Below are 25,829 nucleotides of genomic sequence, written 5' to 3' on the forward strand. Positions count from 1 at the left end.
TATAAGGAGAGTCCACGGCTCCCGCCCGTGTTCTCCGATGGGCAGCCCTAAATTTTATTATTTTTCTTCTGGCAAGATTTATACCCTGATATTTCTCCTACTGTTCCTTGTTCCCTCGGCAGAATGACTGGGGGATGGGGGAAGTGGGAAAGGTATTTAAGCCTTTGGCTGGGGTGTCTGCCTCCTCCTGGTGGCCAGGTTCAGTATTTCCCAACAGTAAGGAATGAAGCTGTGGACTCTCGTTATACAGAAGGAAATTAATTTATCTAGTAAGCATAATTTGATTTTACGAGCGCCAGGCAGTGCTCGTGTTACAAGTTGAAAGTAATAGCAATAGAATAATATGTACAGCGCCAATAAAGGCTAAGGGATAAATATAAACACTAAAAAATGAGGTGTAGGACTACCAGGGCTAAAATGATAGTTTAATACAAAATGGTAGATAAAAACAATGGTATAGGTAAAAAGTGGCCAGGGATATAATGTCAAATCCCTATAATAAAAAACTCAAAATTACATTAAATAACAGTTAAGATCATGGATCCATGGGTTATATGATGAGAAAATAATATAAACTCCACGTATGGGTATAAGTAAACAAATGTGCGAAGTGTTTTACAGCATAGGTGAACAGTAAACACACAAGTGTAATAATGAAAATATGAACAGTGTATACATATACAAGATAAAAAACAATCCAAAAAATAATCCAAAAATAGCTGAACAGTCCTGCTAATAGCACTGCAGTGCAAAAAATAATAATCACAAGTAAGTGAATACAAATGAGTGAAAAAATTTAAAATAGTGAAAAAATATGAGATGAGGTGACACAGTGATGTGAAAAAAATGAAAATATGAAAAAATGGGTCAGGAATCCGGTGAAAAAACGAAAAATCAAAAGTGATGTTCAACAAATGTTAATAAAGATCAAAAATTGTGTTGTAATCCAAATGAATAACAGTTAAATTTAAATAAAATCACATGAAAGAACCTTGGATCCTGAGGGGGAAAGTTCCCAGGTGAATCCTGACAGCGGTCAGCTGCTTATCCAATGTCCTAGAAATGTCCCTGTAAGAAAAGGATTAACATAGCGTAACAAGTCCTTAAAATAGTGAGAATCTTAAAATGGTGCTTACCAATAGGTCTACGCGTTTCGGCCCCAAAAAAGGCCTTTATCAAGACTGCTGGATTGGTAAGCTGAGAATCTTTAAATAACAGTATCGCTTAAGTGACCGGATGTAGCTCTGAGGTGAACTTCCGGTTTCGCCATAGGATGAAGAAAGTTTTTAACATGTATAGAATATGTCACTCAGAGATAGTATTGTCCTATATTTTATTCCTAGAATGTATATATATATATTTGATTAAAGGTCGCCACTTGATTGTCATTAGGCTCAGTGTATCTAAGCACCCATAGTCGTGATGTCACTTCCGGTTTACGGGGATAAACTTTTATAGCTGATCTTATATTTTTAATGGCCTCAAATAATGAACTCGAGTTAGAAGATGTAGTTTATAGATGTATTTTTATATTTTTAGGCTTGATCGAACTATACTTTTGTGGTGACGATTTTGCAGGGATTTGATTGGTCGTGACATCACGGCCCAGATTCTATGATCCTATTGGTGTTAGAAAGAAGGTGTGTGGGTAATAGCCCTCCTGATTGGGTATTGAACGCTGAGATGTCAATTAGCTTTTTAGCAAAGGGGACAGATTGTTTAAATAACAGAAGAAATTAGATAATAAAGATACCAATTTCATAAAAAGAACAGCTTGAAAATGGTTAGAGATATGTTTCATCAGAGGTGATTTATATGCCTTCTCCAGTATGTTTGTATATGATTATGAGTCATCTCACAAATCGTACACCATAAGGAGATATAATTTACATGTCTTCTCCAGTGTGTGTGTGCATGGTTATGAGTGATATCCTTAATCATATGCCATAGGTTTAAATGAGAAGATAGGAGGTCTATTAGTCCTCTCTTACAAACTAGTTACGTTAAAAATAGTAATGCATTAGACATTTTTTAAAGGCACAACATCATAGTGAAGGAGTTCTATCAACATCAGAGTTAGGAAGTAAAATCCAATAGTGGCACAATAACAAAGAAAGGATCACTTATCCTATATACCTAATCAAACTAGTGTAACCAGGTTAAAAAAGGAATCATAAAAAGAGAATGCTATAGCAGTGTAGATGATTTATCTTACACAGTTGTATATTCAAAGTCACAAAAGGCTATAGCTTTAAAAAAGAAGAAGGAGGAGGAAGAGACTTAAATCTATAATGTGAAAGAAAGAGACTTCATGGCTTTTTAAGGACATATCGATATGTCATAAGTCAAAGTATATACATACTCATCACTGGGTCCAATGGCCTCAGTAAATCTAGTTGAGAAGGGTGTATTAGTACCCCTTTCATACCACCAGAGTGAAATCTTATATAAGACATTTAGAACACTAAGGTCTGCAATGTCAAGTAATTTAGAAGCATTTGTTAAGTGGGTGTATGAGGGATATATAAACTAACCAATGATTAAGAGACCTGATGGTGACCAATATAGGTGTAGGCAAACCTAATGTTAACTTTTATGAGCAGAGGATGATAAACTTCTGGAATAGAAATTGCATATGAGAACAGATACCTAGACTATACATAAGATATAAATATTCACCCTTGGGATGTAGGGAGGTCCTGATAGAAAACTATGAATTCAAAATGAGGGGATAGTGTGATGAATGTTCTGTAGTGGAGTCCTTCGTTTAACTTTAAGTCAGGGGTATAAGGGTAATAAAAGCAGAAAAATTTGGGAAAGAGCATAGTCAATCTATGTCTAAGGTATGTACTTCTAGTCATAGATTGGGAGTTAAAGATGGATAGATTTGGTGGGGAGTCTGGAGAGAATCATATAAGATAGTATCATAATGCTATCAGATATATTCATAAATTGAAGAGATGGGTTAGATCCTCTCTGTTGTTTAGACCTTTCGGATGTAAGCTATCCAACAGAAAAATCCATTTAGATTCAGCTTTGAGAAGACTTTTTTCAAAGTCACCACCTCTCCAATTTTTTATAACTTTTTGTATGCCAGTAAATTTCATGTCTTGTATATTGCCTTTATGTTTAGTTGCAAAATGCTTATAAAGTATTGTGTCTTTATTCTGTTTTTCAATCAGCAATATATGCTCTCTTAGCCTATCTCTGAGGCTTCTTGATGTCTGGCCAATGTACTGGAGGCCACATGAGCATTCTATAAGATATATGATCCCTTTGTCCTGGCATCTTATTAAATCTTTAATAGCAAATTCTTCTCCAGTCTGGTTTGATTTGAATTTTTTGGTCTTAGTGCCTCTTTTGCATGCTTTGCAGGTGGGGCACGGGTAGAAACCTTTAATTGATTTCCCCTGTACATCATATGTTCTTGAGTTACTCTTCCGTTGTAGACTTGGCGCTAGTTTGTTTTTGAGATTTCCTGTTTTTTTGTAGACGAATTTTGGTTGATTTGGGTGTTTATCTCCAATGACATCGTCATTTTTCAACAGGTGCCAGTGTTTTTTAAAAATCTTTTCGATGATGTACCAATTACTGCTGTATTCTGTAATCATAGGTATATTTAGCAGTTCTTCTGTTTCCGGTTTTTTATGGTCTTTGTATTTAGTTAGCTCTTTTCTCTCCACCTGTCGTGCTTCCTGTATCTTGAGATCCAGATGTTCCTCCTTATAACCCCTTTCCATGAATTTTTCTTTTAATCGTTTCACTTGCTTTTCCCATGTAATGATATTTGAACAGTTTTTCCGGACCCTTAAAAATTGACTTTTTGGGATGTTGTTTTTCCATTTTACATGGTGACAGCTCTCATAGTGTATATAGCTGTTGCTGTCAACTGATTTAAAATGTGTAGATGTTTCCCATTTGCCTTTTATAGCTTCTATTTTTAGATCTAGAAAGACAATTTCTTTTGGGAAGATGGGAGAGCATCTTCTGGGACTCATGCCCAGCTAGCGCGGACCTGGTCCTGTACCGCAGATATATTGATGATATTTTGATCAACTGGAAAGGTTCGATACAGGATCTTATATATACAATAGAGATCATGAACCAGAACCTCCTAAATTTGAAGTTTACTTATACATGGAGTCCAAAAGAAATTGTCTTTCTAGATCTAAAAAAAAGAAAAGAGCTAACTAAATACAAAGACCATAAAAAACCGGAAACAGAAGAACTGCTAAATATACCTATGATTACAGAATACAGCAGTAATCGGTACATCATCGAAAAGATTTTTAAAAAACACTGGCACCTGTTGAAAAATGACGATGTCATTGGAGATAAACTCCCAAATCAACCAAAATTCGTCTACAAAAAAACAGGAAATCTCAAAAACAAACTAGCGCCAAGTCTACAACAGAAGAGTAACTCAAGAACATATGATGTACAGGGGAAATCAATTAAAGGTTTCTACCCGTGCCCCACCTGCAAAGCATGCAAAAGAGGCACTAAGACCAAAAAATTCAAATCAAACCAGACTGGAGAAGAATTTGCTATTAAAGATTTAATAAGATGCCAGGACAAAGGGATCATATATCTTATAGAATGCTCATGTGGCCTCCAGTACATTGGCCAGACATCAAGAAGCCTCAGAGATAGGCTAAGAGAGCATATATTGCTGATTGAAAAACAGAATAAAGACACAATACTTTAAAAGCATTTTGCAACTAAACATAAAGGCAATATACAAGACATGAAATTTACTGGCATACAAAAAGTTATAAAAAATTGGAGAGGTGGTGACTTTGAAAAAAGTCTTCTCAAAGCTGAATCTAAATGGATTTTTCTGTTGGATAGCTTACATCCGAAAGGTCTAAACAACAGAGAGGATCTAACCCATCTCTTCAATTTATGAATATATCTGATAGCATTATGATACTATCTTATATGATTCTCTCCAGACTCCCCACCAAATCTATCCATCCTTAACTCCCAATCTATGACTAGAAGTACATACCTTAGACATAGATTGACTATGCTCTTTCCCAAATTTTTCTGCTTTTATTACCCTTATACCCCTGACTTAAAGTTAAACGAAGGACTCCACTACAGAACATTCATCACACTATCCCCTCATTTTGAATTCATAGTTTTCTATCAGGACCTCCCTACATCCCAAGGGTGAATATTTATATCTTATGTATAGTCTAGGTATCTGGTCTCATATGCAATTTCTATTCCAGAAGTTTATCATCCTCTGCTCATAAAAGTTAACATTAGGTTTGCCTACACCTATATTGGTCACCATCAGGTCTCTTAATCATTGGTTAGTTTATATATCCCTCATACACCCACTTAACAAATGCTTCTAAATTACTTGACATTGCAGACCTTAGTGTTCTAAATGTCTTATATAAGATTTCACTCTGGTGGTATGAAAGGGGTACTAAAACACCCTTCTCAACTAGATTTACTGAGGCCATTGGACCCAGTGATGAGTATGTATATACTTTGACTTATGACATATCGATATGTCCTTAAAAAGCCATGAAGTCTCTTTCTTTCACATTATAGATTTAAGTCTCTTCCTCCTCCTTCTTCTTTTTTAAAGCTATAGCCTTTTGTGACTTTGAATATACAACTGTGTAAGATAAATCATCTACACTGCTATAGCATTCTCTTTTTATGATTCCTTTTTTAACCTGGTTACACTAGTTTGATTAGGTATATAGGATAAGTGATCCTTTCTTTGTTATTGTGCCACTATTGGATTTTACTTCCTAACTCTGATGTTGATAGAACTCCTTCACTATGATGTTGTGCCTTTAAAAAATGTCTAATGCATTACTATTTTTAACGTAACTAGTTTGTAAGAGAGGACTAATAGACCTCCTATCTTCTCATTTAAACCTATGGCATATGATTAAGGATATCACTCATTACCATGTACACACACACTGGAGAAGATATGTAAACTATATCTCCTTATGATGTACGATTTGTGAGATGACTCATAATCATATACAAACATACTGGAGAAGGCATATAAATCACCTCTGATGAAACATATCTCTAACCATTTTCAAGCTGTTCTTTTTATGAAATTGGTATCTTTATTATCTAATTTCTTCTGTTATTTAAACAATCTGTCCCCTTTGCTAAAAAGCTAATTGACATCTCAGCGTTCAATACCCAATCAGGAGGGCTATTACCCACACACCTTCTTTCTAACACCAATAGGATCATAGAATCTGGGCCGTGATGTCACGACCAATCAAATCCCTGCAAAATCGTCACCACAAAAGTATAGTTCGATCAAGCCTAAAAATATAAAAATACATCTATAAACTACATCTTCTAACTCGAGTTCATTATTTGAGGCCATTAAAAATATAAGATCAGCTATAAAAGTTTATCCCCGTAAACCGGAAGTGACATCACGACTATGGGTGCTTAGATACACTGAGCCTAATGACAATCAAGTGGCGACCTTTAATCAAATATATATATATACATTCTAGGAATAAAATATAGGACAATACTATCTCTGAGTGACATATTCTATACATGTTAAAAACTTTCTTCATCCTATGGCGAAACCGGAAGTTCACCTCAGAGCTACATCCGGTCACTTAAGTGATACTGTTATTTAAAGCCTCTCAGCTTACCAATCCAGCAGTCTTGATAAAGGCCTTTTTTGGGGCCGAAACGCGTAGACCTATTGGTAAGCACCATTTTAAGATTCTCACTATTTTAAGGACTTGTTACGCTATGTTAATCCTTTTCTTACAGGGACATTTCTAGGACATTGGATAAGCAGCTGACCGCTGTCAGGATTCACCTGGGAACTTTCCCCCTCAGGATCCAAGGTTCTTTCATGTGATTTTATTTAAATTTAACTGTTATTCATTTGGATTACAACACAATTTTTTATCTTTATTAACATTTGTTGAACATCACTTTTGATTTTTCGTTTTTTCACCGGATTCCTGACCCATTTTTTCATATTTTCATTTTTTCACATCACTGTGTCACCTCATCTCATATTTTTTCACTATTTTAAATTTTTTCACTCATTTGTATTCACTTACTTGTGATTATTATTTTTTGCACTGCAGTGCTATTAGCAGGACTGTTCAGCTATTTTTGGATTATTTTTTGGATTGTTTTTTATCTTGTATATGTATACACTGTTCATATTTTCATTATTACACTTGTGTGTTTACTGTTCACCTATGCTGTAAAACACTTCGCACATTTGTTTACTTATACCCATACGTGGAGTTTATATTATTTTCTCATCATATAACCCATGGATCCATGATCTTAACTGTTATTTAATGTAATTTTGAGTTTTTTATTATAGGGATTTGACATTATATCCCTGGCCACTTTTTACCTATACCATTGTTTTTATCTACCATTTTGTATTAAACTATCATTTTAGCCCTGGTAGTCCTACACCTCATTTTTTAGTGTTTATATTTATCCCTTAGCCTTTATTGGCGCTGTACATATTATTCTATTGCTAGTTCTTTCCTTTGGGGGTTGGTTAGGCCCTCTATTTGTACTCAGCTTAGGGATTGTCTTAGCGCTTGGCCACTACACCATATTTCTACAAGTTGAAAGTAAACCATTTTCATAGAACTTAATGGAGCAAAAAAGGTGGGGAAAAAACTAATACCCTACACCAGAGCTTTCCAAACTTTTTATGTTGGTGACACACTTTTTAGACCTACATAATTTCGCGACACAGTAATTCAGTTGTACTAGGAAACAGGAGGTTAAACTAACTGGTTTTAAGAGATACAGAAACATACATAAATTAGATAAAGACACTAGGATTTTATCATCAAGCTTCCACTTCCTATCCATATATCAAGAGCAGGAGCAGCAATGCACTACTGGGAGCTAGCTGCAAAAAAAACTAACTTTCTCCTGTTAAGTGTGGTCAGTCCACGGGTCATCATTACTTCTGGGATATTAACTCCTCCCCAACAGGAAGTGCAAGAGGATTCACCCAGCAGAGCTGCTATATAGCTCCTCCCCTCTACGTCACCTCCAGTCATTCTCTTGCACCCAACGAATAGATAGGATGTGTGAGAGGACTGTGGTGATTATACTTAGTTTCATACCTTCAATCAAAAGTTTGTTATTTTATAATAGCACCGGAGTGTGTTATTCCTTCTCTGGTAGAATTTGAAGAAGAATCTACCTGAGTTTTTTCTATGATTTTAGCCGGCGTAGTTAAGATCATATTGCTGTTTCTCGGCCATCTGAGGAGAGGTAAACTTCAGATCAGGGGACAGCGGGCAGATTAATCTGCAAAGAGGTATGTAGCAGCTTATTATTTTCTGACAATGGAATTGATGAGAAAATTCTGCCATACCGATATAATGTAAACTCAGCCTTAAATGCAGTAGCAGCAACTGGTATCAGGCTGTCATGTATGTATATTTTACACTTCAGTATTCTGGGGAATGGCACTTCACTGGAATTATACTGTATACATAAGACTTTAGCCTAATTTGCAGGGACTAGCAACAGACTTTTTAATAACACTTAATTTATTTAATGTTAAACGTTTTTTGCTGGCATGTAAAATCGTTTAATTTTCTGAGGTACTGGGTGAAAAAATGTTTTGGGCACTATTTTTTTCCACTTGGCAGTCGTTTTATTTAATTTATGACAGTTTACTGATCTCTCTCACTGTTGTGTGTGAGGGGGAGGGGCCTTTTTTGGCGCTTTTGCTACGCATCAAAAAATTCAGTCAGAAGTTTGTCTTCCCTGCATGATCCGGTTCATCTCTACAGAACTCAGGGGTCTTCAAAACTTGTTTTGAGGGAGGTAATCACTCACAGCAGAGCTGTGAGATTGTAGTTGACTGTGATAAAAAAAAAAGTTTATTTCTGTATTTTTTTTCTGCTATCAGGGTTAGTTATCCTTTGCTAATGGAAGCAATCCTTTGCTAAAATTGTGTTTTTTACAAAGATTTGATGCTATAACTTTTATTAATTTTCAACTGTTATAACTTTTTCTGTGCTTCTTATAGGCACAGTACGTTTTCATATTATAGTAAATTACTTGAAAAGTATTTCCAAGTTGCTAGTTTACTTGCTAGTGTGTTAAACATGTCTGATTCAGAGGAAGATATCTGTGCTATATGTGCTAAAGCCAAAGTGGAGCCCAATAGAAATGTATGTACTAACTGCATTGATGCTACTTTAAATAAAAGTCAATCTGTACAAATTGAACATATTTCACCAAACAACGAGGGGAGAGTTATGCCGACTAACTCGCCTCACGTGTCAGTACCTGCATCTCCCGCTCGGGAGGTGCGTGATATTGTAGCGCCGAGTACATCTGGGCGGCCATTACAAATCACATTACAGGATATGGCTACTGTTATGACTGAAGTGTTGGCTAAATTACCAGAACTAAGAGGTAAGCGTGATCACTCTGGGGTGAGAACAGAGTGCGCTGATAATATTAGGGCCATGTCAGACACTGCGTCACAATTTGCAGAACATGAGGACGGAGAGCTTCATTCTGCGGGTGACGGTTCTGATCCAAACAAACTGGATTCAGATATTTCAAATTTTAAATTTAAGCTGGAAAACCTCTGTGTATTACTAGGGGAGGTGTTAGCGGCTCTGAATGATTGTAACACAGTTGCAATACCAGAGAAAATGTGTAGGTTGGATAAATATTTTGCGGTACCGGCGAGTACTGACGTTTTTCCTATACCTAAGAGACTTACTGAAATTGTTACTAAGGAGTGGGATAGACCCGGTGTGCCGTTCTCACCCCCTCCGATATTTAGAAAGATGTTTCCAATAGACGCCACCACACGGGACTTATGGCAAACGGTCCCTAAGGTGGAGGGAGCAGTTTCTACTTTAGCTAAGCGTACCACTATCCCGGTGGAGGATAGCTGTGCCTTTTCAGATCCAATGGATAAAAAGTTAGAGGGTTACCTTAAGAAAATGTTTGTTCAACATGGTTTTATATTGCAACCTCTTGCATGCATTGCGCCTGTCACGGCGGCAGCAGCATTTTGGTTTGAGTCTCTGGAAGAGACACTTGAATCAGCTCCATTAGATGAGATTACACACAAGCTTAAAGCCCTTAAGTTAGCTAACTCATTTATTTCGGATGCCGTAGTACATTTAACTAAACTTACGGCTAAGAATTCCGGATTCGCCATTCAGGCGCGGAGCACTGTGGCTAAAATCCTGGTCAGCTGACGTTACTTCTAAATCTAAATTGCTTAATATACCTTTCAAAGGGCAGACCTTATTCGGGCCCGGGTTGAAAGAAATTATCGCTGACATTACAGGAGGTAAAGGCCATGCCCTGCCTCAAGACAGAGCCAAACCTAAGGCTAGACAGTCTAATTTTCGTTCCTTTCGTAATTTCAAAGCAGGAGCAGCATCAACTTCCTCTGCACCAAAACAGGAAGGAGCTGTTGCTCGCTACAGACAAGGCTGGAGACCTAACCAGTCCTGGAACAAGGGCAAGCAGGCCAGGAAACCTGCTGCTGCCCCTAAGACAGCATGAATTGAGGGCCCCCGATCCGGGAACGGATCTAGTGGGGGGCAGACTTTCTCTCTTTGCCCAGGCTTGGGCAAGAGATGTCCAGGATCCCTGGGCGTTAGAGATCATATCTCAGGGATACCTTCTGGACTTCAAATCCTCTCCCCCAAGAGGGAGATTTCATCTGTCAAGGTTGTCAACAAACCAAATAAAGAAAGAGGCGTTTCTACGCTGCGTTCAAGATCTTTTATTAATGGGAGTGATCCATCCGGTTCCGCGGTCGGAACAAGGACAAGGGTTTTACTCAAATCTGTTTGTGGTTCCCAAAAAAGAGGGAACTTTCAGGCCAATCTTGGATTTAAAGATCCTAAACAAATTCCTAAGAGTTCCATCGTTCAAAATGGAAACTATTCGGACAATTTTACCCATGATCCAAAAGGGTCAGTACATGACCACAGTGGATTTAAAGGATGCTTACCTTCACATACCGATTCACAAAGATCATTACCGGTATCTAAGGTTTGCCTTTCTAGACAGGCATTACCAGTTTGTAGCTCTTCCATTCGGATTGGCTACGGCTCCAAGAATCTTCACAAAGGTTCTGGGTGCTTTTCTGGCGGTACTAAGACCGCGAGGAATTTCGGTAGCTCCGTACCTAGACGACATTCTGATACAAGCTTCAAGCTTTCAAACTGCCAAGTCTCATACAGAGTTAGTACTGGCATTTCTAAGGTCGCATGGATGGAAGGTGAACGAAAAGAAGAGTTCTCTCTTTCCACTCACAAGAGTTCCCTTCTTGGGGACTCTTATAGATTCTGTAGAAATGAAGATTTACCTGACAGAAGACAGGTTAACAAAGCTTCAAAATGCATGCCGTGTCCTTCATTCCATTCAACACCCGTCAGTAGCTCAATGCATGGAGGTGATCGGCTTAATGGTAGCGGCAATGGACATAGTACCCTTTGCACGCCTACATCTCAGACCGCTGTAATTGTGCATGCTAAGTCAGTGGAATGGGGATTACTCAGACTTGTCCCCTACTCTGAATCTGGATCAAGAGACCAGAAATTCTCTTCTATGGTGGCTTTCTCGGCCACATCTGTCCAGGGGGATGTCATTCAGCAGGCCGGACTGGACAATTGTAACAACAGACGCCAGCCTACTAGGTTGGGGCGCTGTCTGGAATTCTCTGAAGGCTCAGGGACAATGGAATCAGGAGGAGAGTATCCTACCAATAAACATTCTGGAATTGAGAGCAGTTCTCAATGCCCTTCTGGCTTGGCCCCAGTTAACAACTCGGGGGTTCATCAGGTTTCAGTCGGACAACATCACGACTGTAGCTTACATCAACCATCAGGGAGGGACAAGAAGCTCCCTAGCAATGATGGAAGTATCAAAGATAATTCGCTGGGCAGAGTCTCACTCTTGCCACCTGTCAGCAATCCACATCCCGGGAGTGGAGAAGTGGGAGGCGGATTTCTTAAGTCGTCAGACTTTTCATCCGGGGGAGTGGGAACTTCATCCGGAGGTCTTTGCCCAAATACTTCGACGTTGGGGCAAACCAGAGATAGATCTCATGGCGTCTCGACAGAACGCCAAGCTTCCTCGTTACGGGTCCAGATCCAGGGATCCGGGAGCGGTTCTGATAGATGCTTTGACAGCACCTTGGACCTTCGGGATGGCTTATGTGTTTCCACCCTTCCCGATGCTTCCTCGATTGATTGCAAGAATCAAACAGGAGAGAGCATCAGTGATTCTAATAGCGCCTGCATGGCCACGCAGGACTTGGTATGCAGATCTAGTGGACATGTCATCCTGTCCACCTTGGTCTCTACCTCTGAAACAGGACCTTCTGATCCAGGGTCCCTTCAAACATCAAAATCTAATTTCTCTGAAGCTGACTGCTTGGAAATTGAACGCTTGATTTTATCAAAACGTGGTTTTTCTGAGTCAGTTATTGATACCTTAATACAGGCTAGGAAGCCTGTTACCAGAAAGATTTACCACAAGATATGGCGCAAATATTTATATTGGTGCGAATCCAAGAGTTACTCATGGAGTAAGGTTAGGATTCCTAGGATATTGTCTTTTCTACAAGAGGGTTTAGAAAAGGGTTTATCTGCTAGTTCCTTAAAGGGACAGATTTCAGCTCTGTCCATTCTTTTACACAAACGTCTGTCAGAAGTTCCGGACGTTCAAGCTTTTTGTCAGGCTTTAGCTAGGATCAAGCCTGTGTTTAAAACTGTTGCTCCACCATGGAGTTTGAACTTAGTTCTTAATGTTTTACAGGGTGTTCCGTTTGAACCCCTTCATTCCATTGATATCAAGCTGTTATCTTGGAAAGTTCTGTTTTTAATGGCAATTTCCTCGGCTCGAAGAGTCTCTGAGTTATCTGCCTTACATTGTGATTCTCCTTATCTGATTTTTCATTCAGACAAGGTAGTTCTGCGTACTAAACCTGGGTTCCTACCTAAGGTGGTCACTAACAGGAATATCAATCAAGAGATTGTGGTTCCATCTTTGTGTCCTAATCCTTCTTCGAAGAAGGAACGTCTGCTACACAATCTAGATGTAGTCCGTGCCCTGAAATTTTATCTACAGGCAACTAAGGATTTTCGACAAACGTCTTCCCTGTTTGTCGTTTATTCTGGTCAGAGGAGAGGTCAAAAAGCTTCGGCTACCTCTCTCTCTTTTTGGCTTCGTAGCATAATACGGTTAGCCTATGAGACTGCTGGACAGCAGCCTCCTGAAAGAATTACAGCACATTCTACTAGAGCTGTGGCTTCCACTTGGGCCTTTAAGAATGAGGCTTCTGTTGAACAGATTTGCAAGGCTGCAACTTGGTCTTCTCTTCATACTTTTTCCAAATTTTACAAATTTGACACTTTTGCTTCTTCGGAGGCTGTTTTTGGGAGAAAGGTTCTTCAGGCAGTGGTTCCTTCCGTATAAAGAGCCTGCCTGTCCCTCCCGTCATCCGTGTACTTTAGCTTTGGTATTGGTATCCCAGAAGTAATGATGACCCGTGGACTGACCACACTTAACAGGAGAAAACAAAATTTATGCTTACCTGATAAATTCCTTTCTCCTGTAGTGTGGTCAGTCCACGGCCCGCCCTGTTTTTTATGGCAGGTAAAACATTTTTGAATTATACTCCAGTCACCACTACACCCTTTGGCTTCTCCTTTCTCGTTGGTCCTTGGTCGAATGACTGGAGGTGACGTAGAGGTAGAGCTCTGCTGGGTGAATCCTCTTGCACTTCCTGTTGGGGAGGAGTTAATATCCCAGAAGTAATGATGACCCGTGGACTGACCACACTACAGGAGAAAGGAATTTATCAGGTAAGCATAAATTTTGTTTTTACTTCTGACTTCAGCTCAGCGTTTAAGCTGCCACCCTCAAAGCTCTCTGAGTTGCACTGACTACTGCTCGTGCTGCAAACACGCTGCTATCCCACTCACTGACTACACGTGCAATCAGGAGCCAATGTGCCGCCAATGGGAATAGTTTCAGTTCCCACTGAGCTGCGCCAATAGGTTAAGATAATCTATGACCCACTAGGTATGAATCACGAGTCAACCATGTGATATGCATATCAGGCAGGCGGAAAGTCGGAAAACAAAAACAATTTTAAAAAATTTAAATTTAAAAAGATGTGTGCTGAAGCAGGGACACACCTACACACTGCTGCTGACACACTAATGTGTCACGACACACAGTTTGGAAAGCACTGCACTACACAATCGCATATTCTCAAGTGCTCTAACCCGACATGAAAATATTAATATTTCACATTCCAATGTTCTTCACGTAGCAGAATATGTTCTATTTATTCATAAATACATATTTCTACATACATTTGATGTTATTTTGGTACAATATATATATATTTCTTTTTAAAGACAAAATGAGTCCACCGATCATCATCATTACTTATGGGATATTCACCTCCTGGTCAGCAGGAGGAGGCAAAGAGCACCACAGCAGAGCTGTTAAATAGCTCCTCCCTCCCCTCCCACTCCAGTCTTTCTCTTTGCCTACGTTAGTGCTAGGAAGAGGTAAAGTTAGGTGTTAGAAAAGATTTTTCAATCAAGAGTTTATTATTTTTATAGTAGTGCCAGAGAGTGCTGCTTTGTTCCAGGGTGTAGCCGTAGTCCATATCAGTCTCTTCAGTAGAGCTTTTGGTGGCTTTAGAGCAATGGGAACTGGTGGGACATAATTCTCACTGCGCCTCTCATACATTTCTGCTGCCCTTATCCTGATGGCCTAAGCAAACTTAACTCAGGCCTTATCATTTTCTACAGGGCTATAGGAGGGAGAGGACTTCTTAAACCTGCTGGACTGTCCTGCTGTCGGACAGCATTAAGGTAAGTGCTGACTTTTTATTCTGGGAATATCAAAGACTCAGAGGAAAGTGGGCACTTTAATAAGACTTATTTAACACATAAGGCTCAGAAAGATCCTCTCAAACTTTGTGAGTCGTCTGACTGCTGGACGGCTAGAATGCAGGTAAGTGCCTTTGTTCTTCTGGTGCTAGAAGGCTGGCACTGAAGGGGTTAAGGACCCTCTGCTTTTAGTGGGACAAATCCTTATGGATGCTTAGAGCAGTTTGCAGGCACATTAGACATGAGATGTGGAGACTTGGGGGTTAATTCCCTTCATAGCAGAGGAAGGGGTTAACCTAATTGGGGCTCTGATTTATATTTAAGTTCTTTATTGTTTTGTCAGCCTCCCTCTTTAATGTCTTAATGGTAGACTAAAAGGACTAGGTCAGGGGAGTAACAAGTACTGCGCCATTTCTTTGGGGTTGCATGGACCGTGCACTTATTACGTGGGGTTTTTTCTCGTTGAGGATACGAGAGGCACAACTTTCTTTAAAGTTTTTGGGGATTAGAACGGAAAGACACTATGTTCAGTTTATTGACCAATTTAGACTGTAGTCAGTGTTTAAGATGGTGCGGCAGGATGAAGCGTGATGTTCATCTCCATGCCGTTTTTCGTGTCCCTGCCTCCATTTTTGAATACGGAGAAGCGCCATCTTTGATTGTAAATGCAGTTGCGCGAGTACAGAGCGGCGTTACTATCCTGTACGGCACTGAGGACTTAGAAGAATAGTTCTGTGAGACAGAGTCTAGCAAATATCGTAGTTCCCTTAATCAGTCTCTACCTCTAATTTTACAATCGGCAAGGATTGTATAGAGAGAGTTTTTTTCATAATCCTCTGTGGGGCTTGTTAAACTTATGTTTACGGAGTTGTTAGTGTTTTATTAGAGTTTGGGGAATATTCATGCTTTTATTCCAATCCATGTAATAAACATTCCAATGTTGAAACATTTATACCTGCAGTGGGATTGGGCAGAATTTCTGTTTTGTTTCATAAGTTACACATTTATATACCTTGGTTTAGGTTAGATTTTCTTCACCAAAGGAAAATATTTCCATAAATTCAATGTTTAATTTTCGTTTTGTTAAGGAATGGAACAGAGATATGTTCCTAAATATACATATATTTTGCTTATATATAAAAAAAAATAAAAAAGGGACTTTATACTCTTAAAGTGACAGTGTCATTTTATTTATTTTAAAGTATTTTTAAAATAAGTTATTTTTAGCCTCATGTCTCCCTGGATGATGCTGTTTGGGCTTAGCCACAGTTTTCTCCTCAAACGTCCCAAGCCTTTTTATGGCGTATCATGCAGTGCTCTGCGGTTCCTCTCCATCTCCTGGAGGAGTTGGTTGCTGACAGATTTGTCTGCCCAGTTGTCTTCTGGTATCTGTGGCATGATCTGCTTTTCCTATATTAAAGGGAATTCGCAAGAGGAAAAATTATTGAACTAGGTTTTCTGCTACGCATATTGCCCTCCTTATAGTCCTAAAAGGTAGATAGTAGGTAGCATTCGAGCTTTAAATCTCCGATTCGGACAGTTTAATTCCTTTATCTGATGCTGAAGTGGTTTCCTTCAGATTCAGGCCTGAACACCTTTGAATTTAGGAGGGGTTGGCCACTTGGTAGACTTCGTCTGTTGTTCTTAATCCTCAAGTATCTAGTTTATTTTATTTATACTAGGATTCGTCTGGAAAGGATTTTCTTGTTTCCGTAGACTTTTCTCAGGTATGGGAGAAGTTAAAGGGACACTGTACCCAAAAATTTTCTTTTGTAATTCAGAAAGAACATGCAATTTTAAGCAACTTTCTAATTTACTCCTATTATCATTTTTTCTTTGTTCTCTTGCTATCTTTATTTGAAAAACAAGACATCTAAGCTTGTTTTGGGTTTAGTACTCTGGACAGCACTTTTTTATTGGTGAATGAATTTATCCACCAATCAGCAAGGACAACCCAGGTTGTTCACCAAAAATGGGCCTGCATCTAAACTTACATTTTTGCAGTTCAAATAAAGATACCAAGAGAATGAAGAAAATTTGATAAAAGGAATAAATTAGAAAGTTCCTTAAAATGTCATGCTCAATCTGAATTACGAAAGAAAAAATTTGGGTACAGTGTCCCTTTAAGGAAGCTTTTTCTCCCATCTCCTGTCTGTCATAAGCCGTCTCCTTTACATGGGAACTCGACGTAGCCATTGTGATCTAGTGGTTAATTTGTGGCTTTGCAACTCAAGGTTGTTGGTTCGTATCCAGCTGCTGAAGCTGGATGCTCCTATTTAGTGCTTAACGGTTACTGATCAAAGAACGAGCAGACACAGGTTCTAATCCAATACAGAGCTTCTGCTCAGCAATCTCACACATAATCTTATGTGGTTTTTATTATGATTGTTTATCTGGGCTTCTCTCCATGTAAAGGTTAGTTGTCTTTTTAAGGTTGCAGTCTTTACAAACCAGGGCGGCATCATTTTGGTGCAACGCCTTGTAGGACCCCAGTCTGGAGGACACCGTGGGAAGTCCCAGAATAGAAGGACGGTTAGGAGATCTTTTATTCTGTGGCTCTTTCCCTTTGTTTTCCTAACAGGAGCAGTTTGAGTCAGTCAGTCCAGTCAGTCAGTCTGGATCAGGGGGAAGTTGTTAAAGAAACCCGCAGATAACGCTCTTTCAGCAGGTATGGTTTATCCCCGAGCCAGGATTGGATCCTGTAGGGGGCTATTATATCTATTTTTCTCATACCTGGATACGGGAGACCCTAGATATCTAGGGGCTGGGGTCAGAATTTTCCAGGGTTACGTATTGTAATTCAGCTCCTTCCTCCAAGGAGCAGGTTCACCTCTCAAAAATAGCTGTACCTGGTGATGAGAGAGGCGTTCTATATATGTATTGGTCCAAGAGGTCCAGTTCATGGCGACCATAGACCTGGAGGGCATGTATGTTTAAATGCCTGAGTTTGCCTTTTCGGTCAGACACTTTCAGTTTGTGGCTCTTTCCTCTGGCTTTGACAAAGCTCTCAGAGGGGGCTATATTTCCTGTGATCAGTTCCCTTGTTCCAGCTACAGGGGTAGTTTCATAGGGACCATATTAGTTTCCCTATCTCTGAAAATATATTTTTGGCAGAGTTCAGAAAATAGTGGATTTTTTCCTCTTGCCTTTTCTTTTTGGCATTCTACTGTTTAGCCATTCTGTGGCTCAATATATGGAGGTAATTGGTCTGATGATTGATTCATTGGACATCATTCCTTGGCTCAATTCCATCTGAGTGTCTGCTGTTATGCATGTTCAGATAGTGGACCTGGGGATCCTGTGGCTCTGTCTTGCAGGATAGATCTAGAATTAGTAGTAGATTGCTTGTTTAGCTTGCGAGAGGTAGCAGGATTCTTACCCGCATTCTCCATTTCTCTGGTGCTTCTATCTCAGGGCTCATGCTTCTGGAGATTTTCCTGAGTTTAAGTGACCACGTCGCTAGCCTGTTGGATAGTGATTATGGAATTGAGTGGAGTCTGTTCTTCCCATAACTTTTTTGTAGTTGTAAGTGATTTACATTGCTCTGATGGCTTTGCCTCAGTTGTCTTAGCCGTTTTTGTACCGGTTCTGGCTGTACAATTTTGTCTCAGCGGTTACGTTAACCACCTGGGAAGAACCTGGAGTTCCTTTGCCATGGTTGGCGTAGATTGATCGGTGGGTGGACATCGTGATTTGTCAGCTATTCACATTTCAGGAGTGAATACCGGGAGCGGTCTTCTTGAGCAGTCAGTTTTTCTCCCGGAGGTGTTCTCTAGGTTATCCCTTGATGAGGGGTGCTGGAGTTGGAGATGACAGTTTGCCAAGCTTCCAGGTTATATTAAGGGTCTAGAGATCAGCAAGCTGCTCTGTTAAATGCCCTGGCATTGCCTTAGGATTCAGTCTGGCATCACTTTTTCTTGGTTTGCTCCTCTTTCACAAATCATTGTTTGTATCAAACAGGAGAGGAATAGGTAATTCAGATTATCCCTGCGTGCCTCGCAGGACCTGGTAGGCAGACCTAGAGGAGTTGTTATCTCTTCACCTTGGAGACTGCCTCTGAGTAAGGACCTTCTGATCAGGGTCCCTTCTCTCCTCCAGATTTCGTTTCTCTGAAGCTGTCTGCTTGGGGATCGAACACTTGCTTTCCTCTAAGCGTGTCTTTTCAGATTCGGTCGTTGAGACTTTGATACATGCTGGTAAGCCTGTGACTAGAGAGATTTACCATGTAGTATTGATGTGAATCCAAGGGCTACTCTCGGAGTAGAGTTAGGATTCCTAGAATTTAGTTTTTTTCTCCAGGAGGATCTGGAGAAAGGTTTGTCTATTTGGTTAAGCGTCTGGCAGATGTGCCAAACGTGTAATCCTTTTGTCAGGCCTTTGTCAGAATCAGGCCTATGTTTAAATCTGTTACTCCTCCTGGAGTTTTAACCTTGTTTTTAGAGTTTTTCAGCAGGCTCCGTTTGAGCCTATGCGTTCCTTAGGTATTAAGATGTTATTTTGGAAGGTTTCGTTTTTGTTGCCGTTTCTTCTGCTCGGAGAGTCTCTGAACGATCAGCGTAACAGTATGATTCCCCTTACCTTATCTTTCATTCAGATAGGGTGGTTCTGCTTTCTAAGTTAGGTTTCCTTCCTAAGGTGTTTACTCAGGAAATCATTGTTCCTTCTTTGTGTCCTAATCCTTCTTCTCATAAGAGCGTTTGTTGCACAACCTATATGTGGTGCGTGCACTGTAATTCTACTTGTGGGCGACTAAGGATTTTCCCTAGTCTCTTGTTTGGTTTGACTACTGCTCTTCTTTCTGGCTAAAGAGTATAATTCCCTTAGCCTATGAAACTGCTGGACAGCAGCTTCCTGAGAGAATCACGGCTCATTCCACGAGGGTTGATTCTTCTTCCTGGGCCTTCAAACATGAAGCTTCTGTGGCTCAGTTTTGCAAGGCTGCCACTTGGTTCTCTCTACATACAAAGTTTTACACTTTTGATAGTTTTGCCTCGGTTGAGGTCTCTTTTGGAAGAAAGTTTTTTTTTCAAGCAGTGGTGCCTTCTGTTTAGGTTCCCTGTCTTGTCCCTCCCTTATCATCCGTGTCCTCTAGCTTGGGTATTGATCCCAATAGTAATTATGGAAGCAACACAAGGTGCAGAGGTGCCTGAGGCTTATACGACAAAAACTTGTCTGAAAATACAGGGCGGCCCGTGGACTCACCATGTCATTAGAAAGAAAACATAATTTATGCTTACCTGATAAATTTCTTTCTTTCTTGACACGGTGAGTTCACGGGCCGCCCTGTATTTTCAGACAGGTTTTTGTCGTATAAACCTCAGGCACCTCTGCCCCTTGTGTTGCTTCCTTTCTCTCCTTTTTTCCTTTGGCATAGTAATTATGATGAATGATCCTTGGACTCGTGTCAAGAAAGAAATACATTTATCAGGTAAGCATAAATTATGCTTTTTCAATAAAAATGTATTTAAGACTACAGAATCTTAATGTATATGTTTCTCAATGTCCAATACACTCTGGGAGAATAAAAATACAAACCACACACACACATACATATATATATATTCATAACCTACAGTATTTTATTGCACTGTGAGTATGCATTTAACTTGCAGCACTAATGTTCTATTTAAAAATAAGCAAGCTTCATAAAATACTGTAATAACATAATTTATGTAAGAACTTGCCTGATAAATTCATTTCTTTCATATTAGCAAGAGTCCATGAGCTAGTGACGTATGGGATATACATTTCTACCAGGAGGGGCAAAGTTTCCCAAACCTCAAAATGCCCACAAATACACTCCTCACCACACCCACAATTCAGTTCAACGAATAGCTAAGTAGTGGGGTGATAAAGAAAGGAGTAAAAAGCATCAACAAAGGAATTTGGAAATAATTGTGCTTTATACAAAAAAATCATAACCACCATAAAAAGGGTGGGCCTCATGGACTCTTGCCAATATGAAATAAATGAATTTATCAGGTAAGTTCTTACATAAATTATGTTTTCTTTCATGTAATTGGCAAGAGTCCATGAGCTAGTGACGTATGGGATAGCAATACCCAAGATGTGGAACTCCACGCAAGAGTCACTAGAGAGGGAGGGAAAAAAATAAAAACAGCCATTTTCCGCTGAAAAAAATTAACCCACAACCCAAAATATAAGTTTATTCTCATAAACGAAAGGAAAAAACTTAAATCAAAAGCAGAAGAATCAAACTGAAACAGCTGCCTGAAGAACTTTTCTACCAAAAACTGCTTCCGAAGAAGCAAATACATCAAAATGGTAGAATTTAGTAAATGTATGCAAAGAAGACCAAGTTGCTGGTTTGCAAATCTGATCAACTGAAGCTTCATTCTTAAAAGCCCACGAAGTAGAGACTGATCTAGTAAAATGAGCTGTGATTCTCTGAGGCGTGGGCCTGACCCGACTCCAAATAAGCCTGATGAATCAAAAACTTTAACCACGAAGCCAAGGAAACAGCAGAAGCCTTCTGACGTTTCTTAGAACCAGAAAATATCACAAATAGACTAGAAGTCTTCCTGAAATCTTTAGTAGCTTCAACATATTTCAAAGCTCTTACCACATCCAAAGAATGTAAGGATCTCTCCAAAGAATTCTTAGGATTAAGACACAAGGAAGGGACAACAATTTCTCTATTAATGTTGTTAGAATTCACAACCTTAGGTAAGAATTTAAATGAAGTCCGCAAAACCGCCTTATCCTGATGAAAAATCAGAAAAGGAGATTCACAAGAGAGAGCGGATAATTCAGAAACTCTTCTAGCAGAAGAGATGGCCAAAAGAAACAACACTTTCCAAGAAAGTAGTTTAATGTCCAAAGAATGCATAGGCTCAAACGGAGGAGCCTGTAAAGCCTTCAAAACCAAATTAAGACTCCAAGGAGGAGAAATTGATTTAATGACAGGCTTAATATGAACCAAAGCCTGCACAAAACAATGAATATCAGGAAGTTTAGCAATCTTTCTATGAAATAAAACAGAAAGAGCAGAGATTTGTCCTTTCAAGGAACTTGCAGACAAACCTTTATCCAAACCATCCTGAAGAAACTGTAAAATTCTAGGAATTCTAAAAGAATGCCAAGAGAATTTATGAGAAGAACACCATGAAATGTAAGTCTTCCAAACTCGATAATAAATCTTTCTAGAAACAGATTTACGAGCCTGCAACATAGTATTAATCACTGAGTCAGAGAAACCTCTATGACTAAGCACTAAGCGTTCAATTTCCATACCTTCAAATTTAATGATTTGAGATCCTGATGGAAAAACAGACCTTGAGATAGAAGGTCGGACCTTAGTGAAAGTGGCCAAGGTTGGCAACTGGACATCCGAACAAGATCCGCATACTAAAACCTGTGTGGCCATGCTGGAGCTACCAGCAGCACAAACGATTGCTCCATGATGATCTTGGAGATCACTCTTGGAACTAGAGGCGGGAAAATATAAGCAGGTTGATAACACCAAGGAAGTGTCAATGCATCCACTGCTTCCGCCTGAGGATCCCTGGACCTGGACAGGTACCTGGGAAGTTTTTTGTTTAGATGAGATGCCATTAGATCTATTTCTGGAAGCCCCCACATCTGAACAATTTGAGAAAACACATCTGGGTGTAGAGACCATTCTCCCGGATGTAAAGTCTAACGACTGAGGTAATCTGCTTCCCAATTGTCTATACCTGGGATATGAACTGCAGAAATTAGACAGGAGCTGGATTCCGCCCAAACAAGTATCCGAGATACTTCTTTCATAGCTTGAGGAGTGTGAGTCCCACCCTGATGATTGACATATGCCACAGTTGTGACGTTGTCTGTCTGAAAACAAATGAACGGTTCTCTCTTCAACAGAGGCCAAAATTGAAGAGCCCTGAGAATCGCACGGAGTTCCAAAATATTGATTGGTAATCTCGCCTCTTGAGATTTCCAAACTTCTTGTGCTGTCAGAGATCCCCAAACAGCTCCCCAACCTGAAAGACTCGCATCTGTTGTGATCACAGTTCAGGTTGAACGAACGAAAGAGGCCCCTAGAATTATACAATGGTGATCTAACCACCAAGTCAGAGAAAGTCGAACATTGGGATTTAAGGATATTAATTGTGATATCCTTGTATAATCCCTGCACTATTGGTTCAGCATACAAAGCTGGAGAGGTCTCATATGAAAACGAGCAAAGGGGATCGCGTCCGATGCTGCAGCCATGAGACCTAAAACTTCCATGCACATAGCGACTGAAGGTTCCGACAGGCTGCAACCAATTTCAAACGTCTCTTGTCTGTTAGAGACAGAGTCATGGACACTGAATCTATCTGGAAACCTAAAAAGGTGACCCTTGTCTGAAGACTCAAAGAACTTTTTGGTAAATTGATCCTCCAACCATGTCTTCGAAGAAACAACACTAGTTGATTCATGTGAGATTCTGCAGAACGTAAAGACTGAGCGAGTACCAAGATATCGTCCAAATAAGGAAATCCCGCAATACCCCGCTCTCTGATTACAGAGAGTAGGGCACCTAGAACCTTTGAAAAGATTCTTGGAGCTGTCGCTAGGCCAAAAGGAAGAGCAACAAATTGGTAATGTTTGTCTAGAAAAGAGAATCTCAGGAACTGATAGTGATCTGGATGAATCGGAATATGAAGATATGCATCCTGTAACTGTATTGTGGACATATAATGCCCTTGCTGAACAAAAGGCAGAATAGTCCTTATAGTCACCATTTTGAAAGTTGGTAGTCTTACATATCGATTCAAAATCTTTAGATCTAAAACTGGTCTGAATGAATTTTCTTTCTTTGGAACAATGAATATATTTGAATAAAACCCCAGACCCTGTTCCTGAAACGGAACTGGCATGATTACCCCTGACAACTCCAGGTCTGAAACACACTTCAGAAAAGCCTGAGCCTTTACTGGGTTTACCGGAATGTGTGAGAGAAAAAAAATCTTCTCACTTGTGGTCTTACTCTGAATCCTATTCTGTACCCCAGAGATACAATACTCTGAATCCAATGATTTTGGACCGAATTGACCCAAACATCTTTGAAAAATGTTAATCTGCCCCCTACCAGCTGAGCTGGAATGAGGGCCGCACCTTCATGCGGACTTGGGGGCTGGTTTTGATCTCTTAACATTAGAAAGTTGTTTAAAATGACATGCCCTATCTAAATCATGAACGTTTACTTTGGACTTTACTATCCCTTTAAGTATAAATTCATTTTTTTTCTCTCATAAAAACACAATATTTTAAACATATTGGTGATTTCTATAATATAACACCTTGTGAAATAACCTGTATTGCTGGGCTCATTAGTCTTTTAGTGCATCACAAACTAAAGCCTAACATGCAAAACACTTTATTATTTCAGCTTGTACCGCCTTTTAAGCCCCAAGTTACATCAGAGACGGACACCAGATATTTTGATGAAGAATTCACTGCGCAGATGATCACCATAACGCCACCTGACCAAGGTATAACCTGGGGCCTCCCCTTGTCTTGTGCAAATTCAGTAAAATACTTGTGACGTCCCTTTGTCCTATGTTGTCTGCATATTACTCCTTATAAGAAGATTTTAGGTCTTCCAATACACAATCATGCCGATGCACACTGTGTCACATGCTACTGTGCGCCTGCCGTACTGACCTGTCCCTTACTAAAGCAAGCTTCTATATCATTTTACCTCATACACATGGTCTTACGCCTGCCGTACTGACCTGTCCCTTACTAAAGCAAGCTTCTATATCATTTTACCTCATACACATGGTCTTACAACTGCCGTACTGACCTGTCCCTTACTAAAGCAAGCTTCTATATCATTTTACCTCATACACATGGTCTTACACCTGCCGTACTGACCTGTCCCTTACTAAAGCAAGCTTCTATATCATTTTACCTCATACACATGGTCTTACAACTGCCGTACTGACCTGTCCCTTACTAAAGCAAGCTTCTATATAATTTTACCTCATACACATGGTCTTACAACTGCCGTACTGACCTGTCCCTTACTAAAGCAAGCTTCTGTATCATTTTACCTCAGTTTGTTAATCAGCTGAATAGTGCAACTACACATATTAAGTTTACACTTAAGCACAGTGAGGAAAGTATTGAATTTCTTGACACTAAAGTTTATAAATCAGGCAATAGTTTTGAAACAGATCTGTTTACCAAGCCCACTGATAAAAACAGCCTGCTTCACTTTGATAGCTTTCACCCAGAATCCCTTAAAAGGTCTTTACCTCGCAGTCAACTCTTGAGAGTGAGAAGAATTGTGTCAGAGGACAAATTTGTGAGACAGAGATTGAACCAAATGGGTGAGAAATTTATGGTGAGGGGGTATCCCAGTGATTTAGTTAACAAAGAAATTGAAGAAGTGGCAACAGTGTCACGTAACAGCTTACTTGAGACAACAAAACCTAAAGTTAAGATGAAACAAAATCGGGTTGTCTTTGTTACAAAGTTTAACTCATTAAGCAGTAACATTAATTCTATTCTTAGGAGACACTGGCACATATTGAGCCAATGTAACCCTCATGTAACTGAGTTTCAGTCAGGATTCATGCCGGCTTATAAAAGAAGTAAGAATCTTAGAGAGAGGCTAATTAGGGCCGATATAGGTACTGCTAAAACTAAAATACAGAGCTATATTACAGATAAAAATATGGGATGCTACCCATGTTTAGGCTGTGCTATTTGCAATAATATGGTGAAGGGTAAATTTTTCTATCATCCACGTACAGGCAAGAAATATAACATCAGGGGTTTATTTACATGTAGAACCACATTTGCCATTTACATGATTAAATGCCCATGTGGGCGGAGTTACATCGGGGAGACCACCAGGATGGTCCGTGATAGGATATGTGAACACAAATCAGACATCAGAAATGGCAAAATAAAAAATCC

The 25,829-nt window shown here is 39.6% G+C and overlaps 1 protein-coding gene across 1 annotated transcript in view; it reads left to right on the forward strand.

Moving 5' to 3' along the window:
* The window catches only part of LOC128644030 (RAC-alpha serine/threonine-protein kinase), a gene marked incomplete at its 3' end in the record, with an annotated part of 43,115 nt that extends 18,721 nt beyond the window's left edge, over positions 1-24,394 (forward strand). The window contains 1 exon segment of the mRNA XM_053696793.1: positions 24,292-24,394. Coding sequence (XP_053552768.1) covers positions 24,292-24,394 — 103 coding nt within the window.
* Positions 24,395-25,829: the final 1,435 nt, after the last annotated feature.

Source organism: Bombina bombina, unplaced genomic scaffold (genome assembly GCF_027579735.1).
Source record: "Bombina bombina isolate aBomBom1 unplaced genomic scaffold, aBomBom1.pri scaffold_1391, whole genome shotgun sequence".
NCBI lineage: Eukaryota > Metazoa > Chordata > Amphibia > Anura > Bombinatoridae > Bombina > Bombina bombina.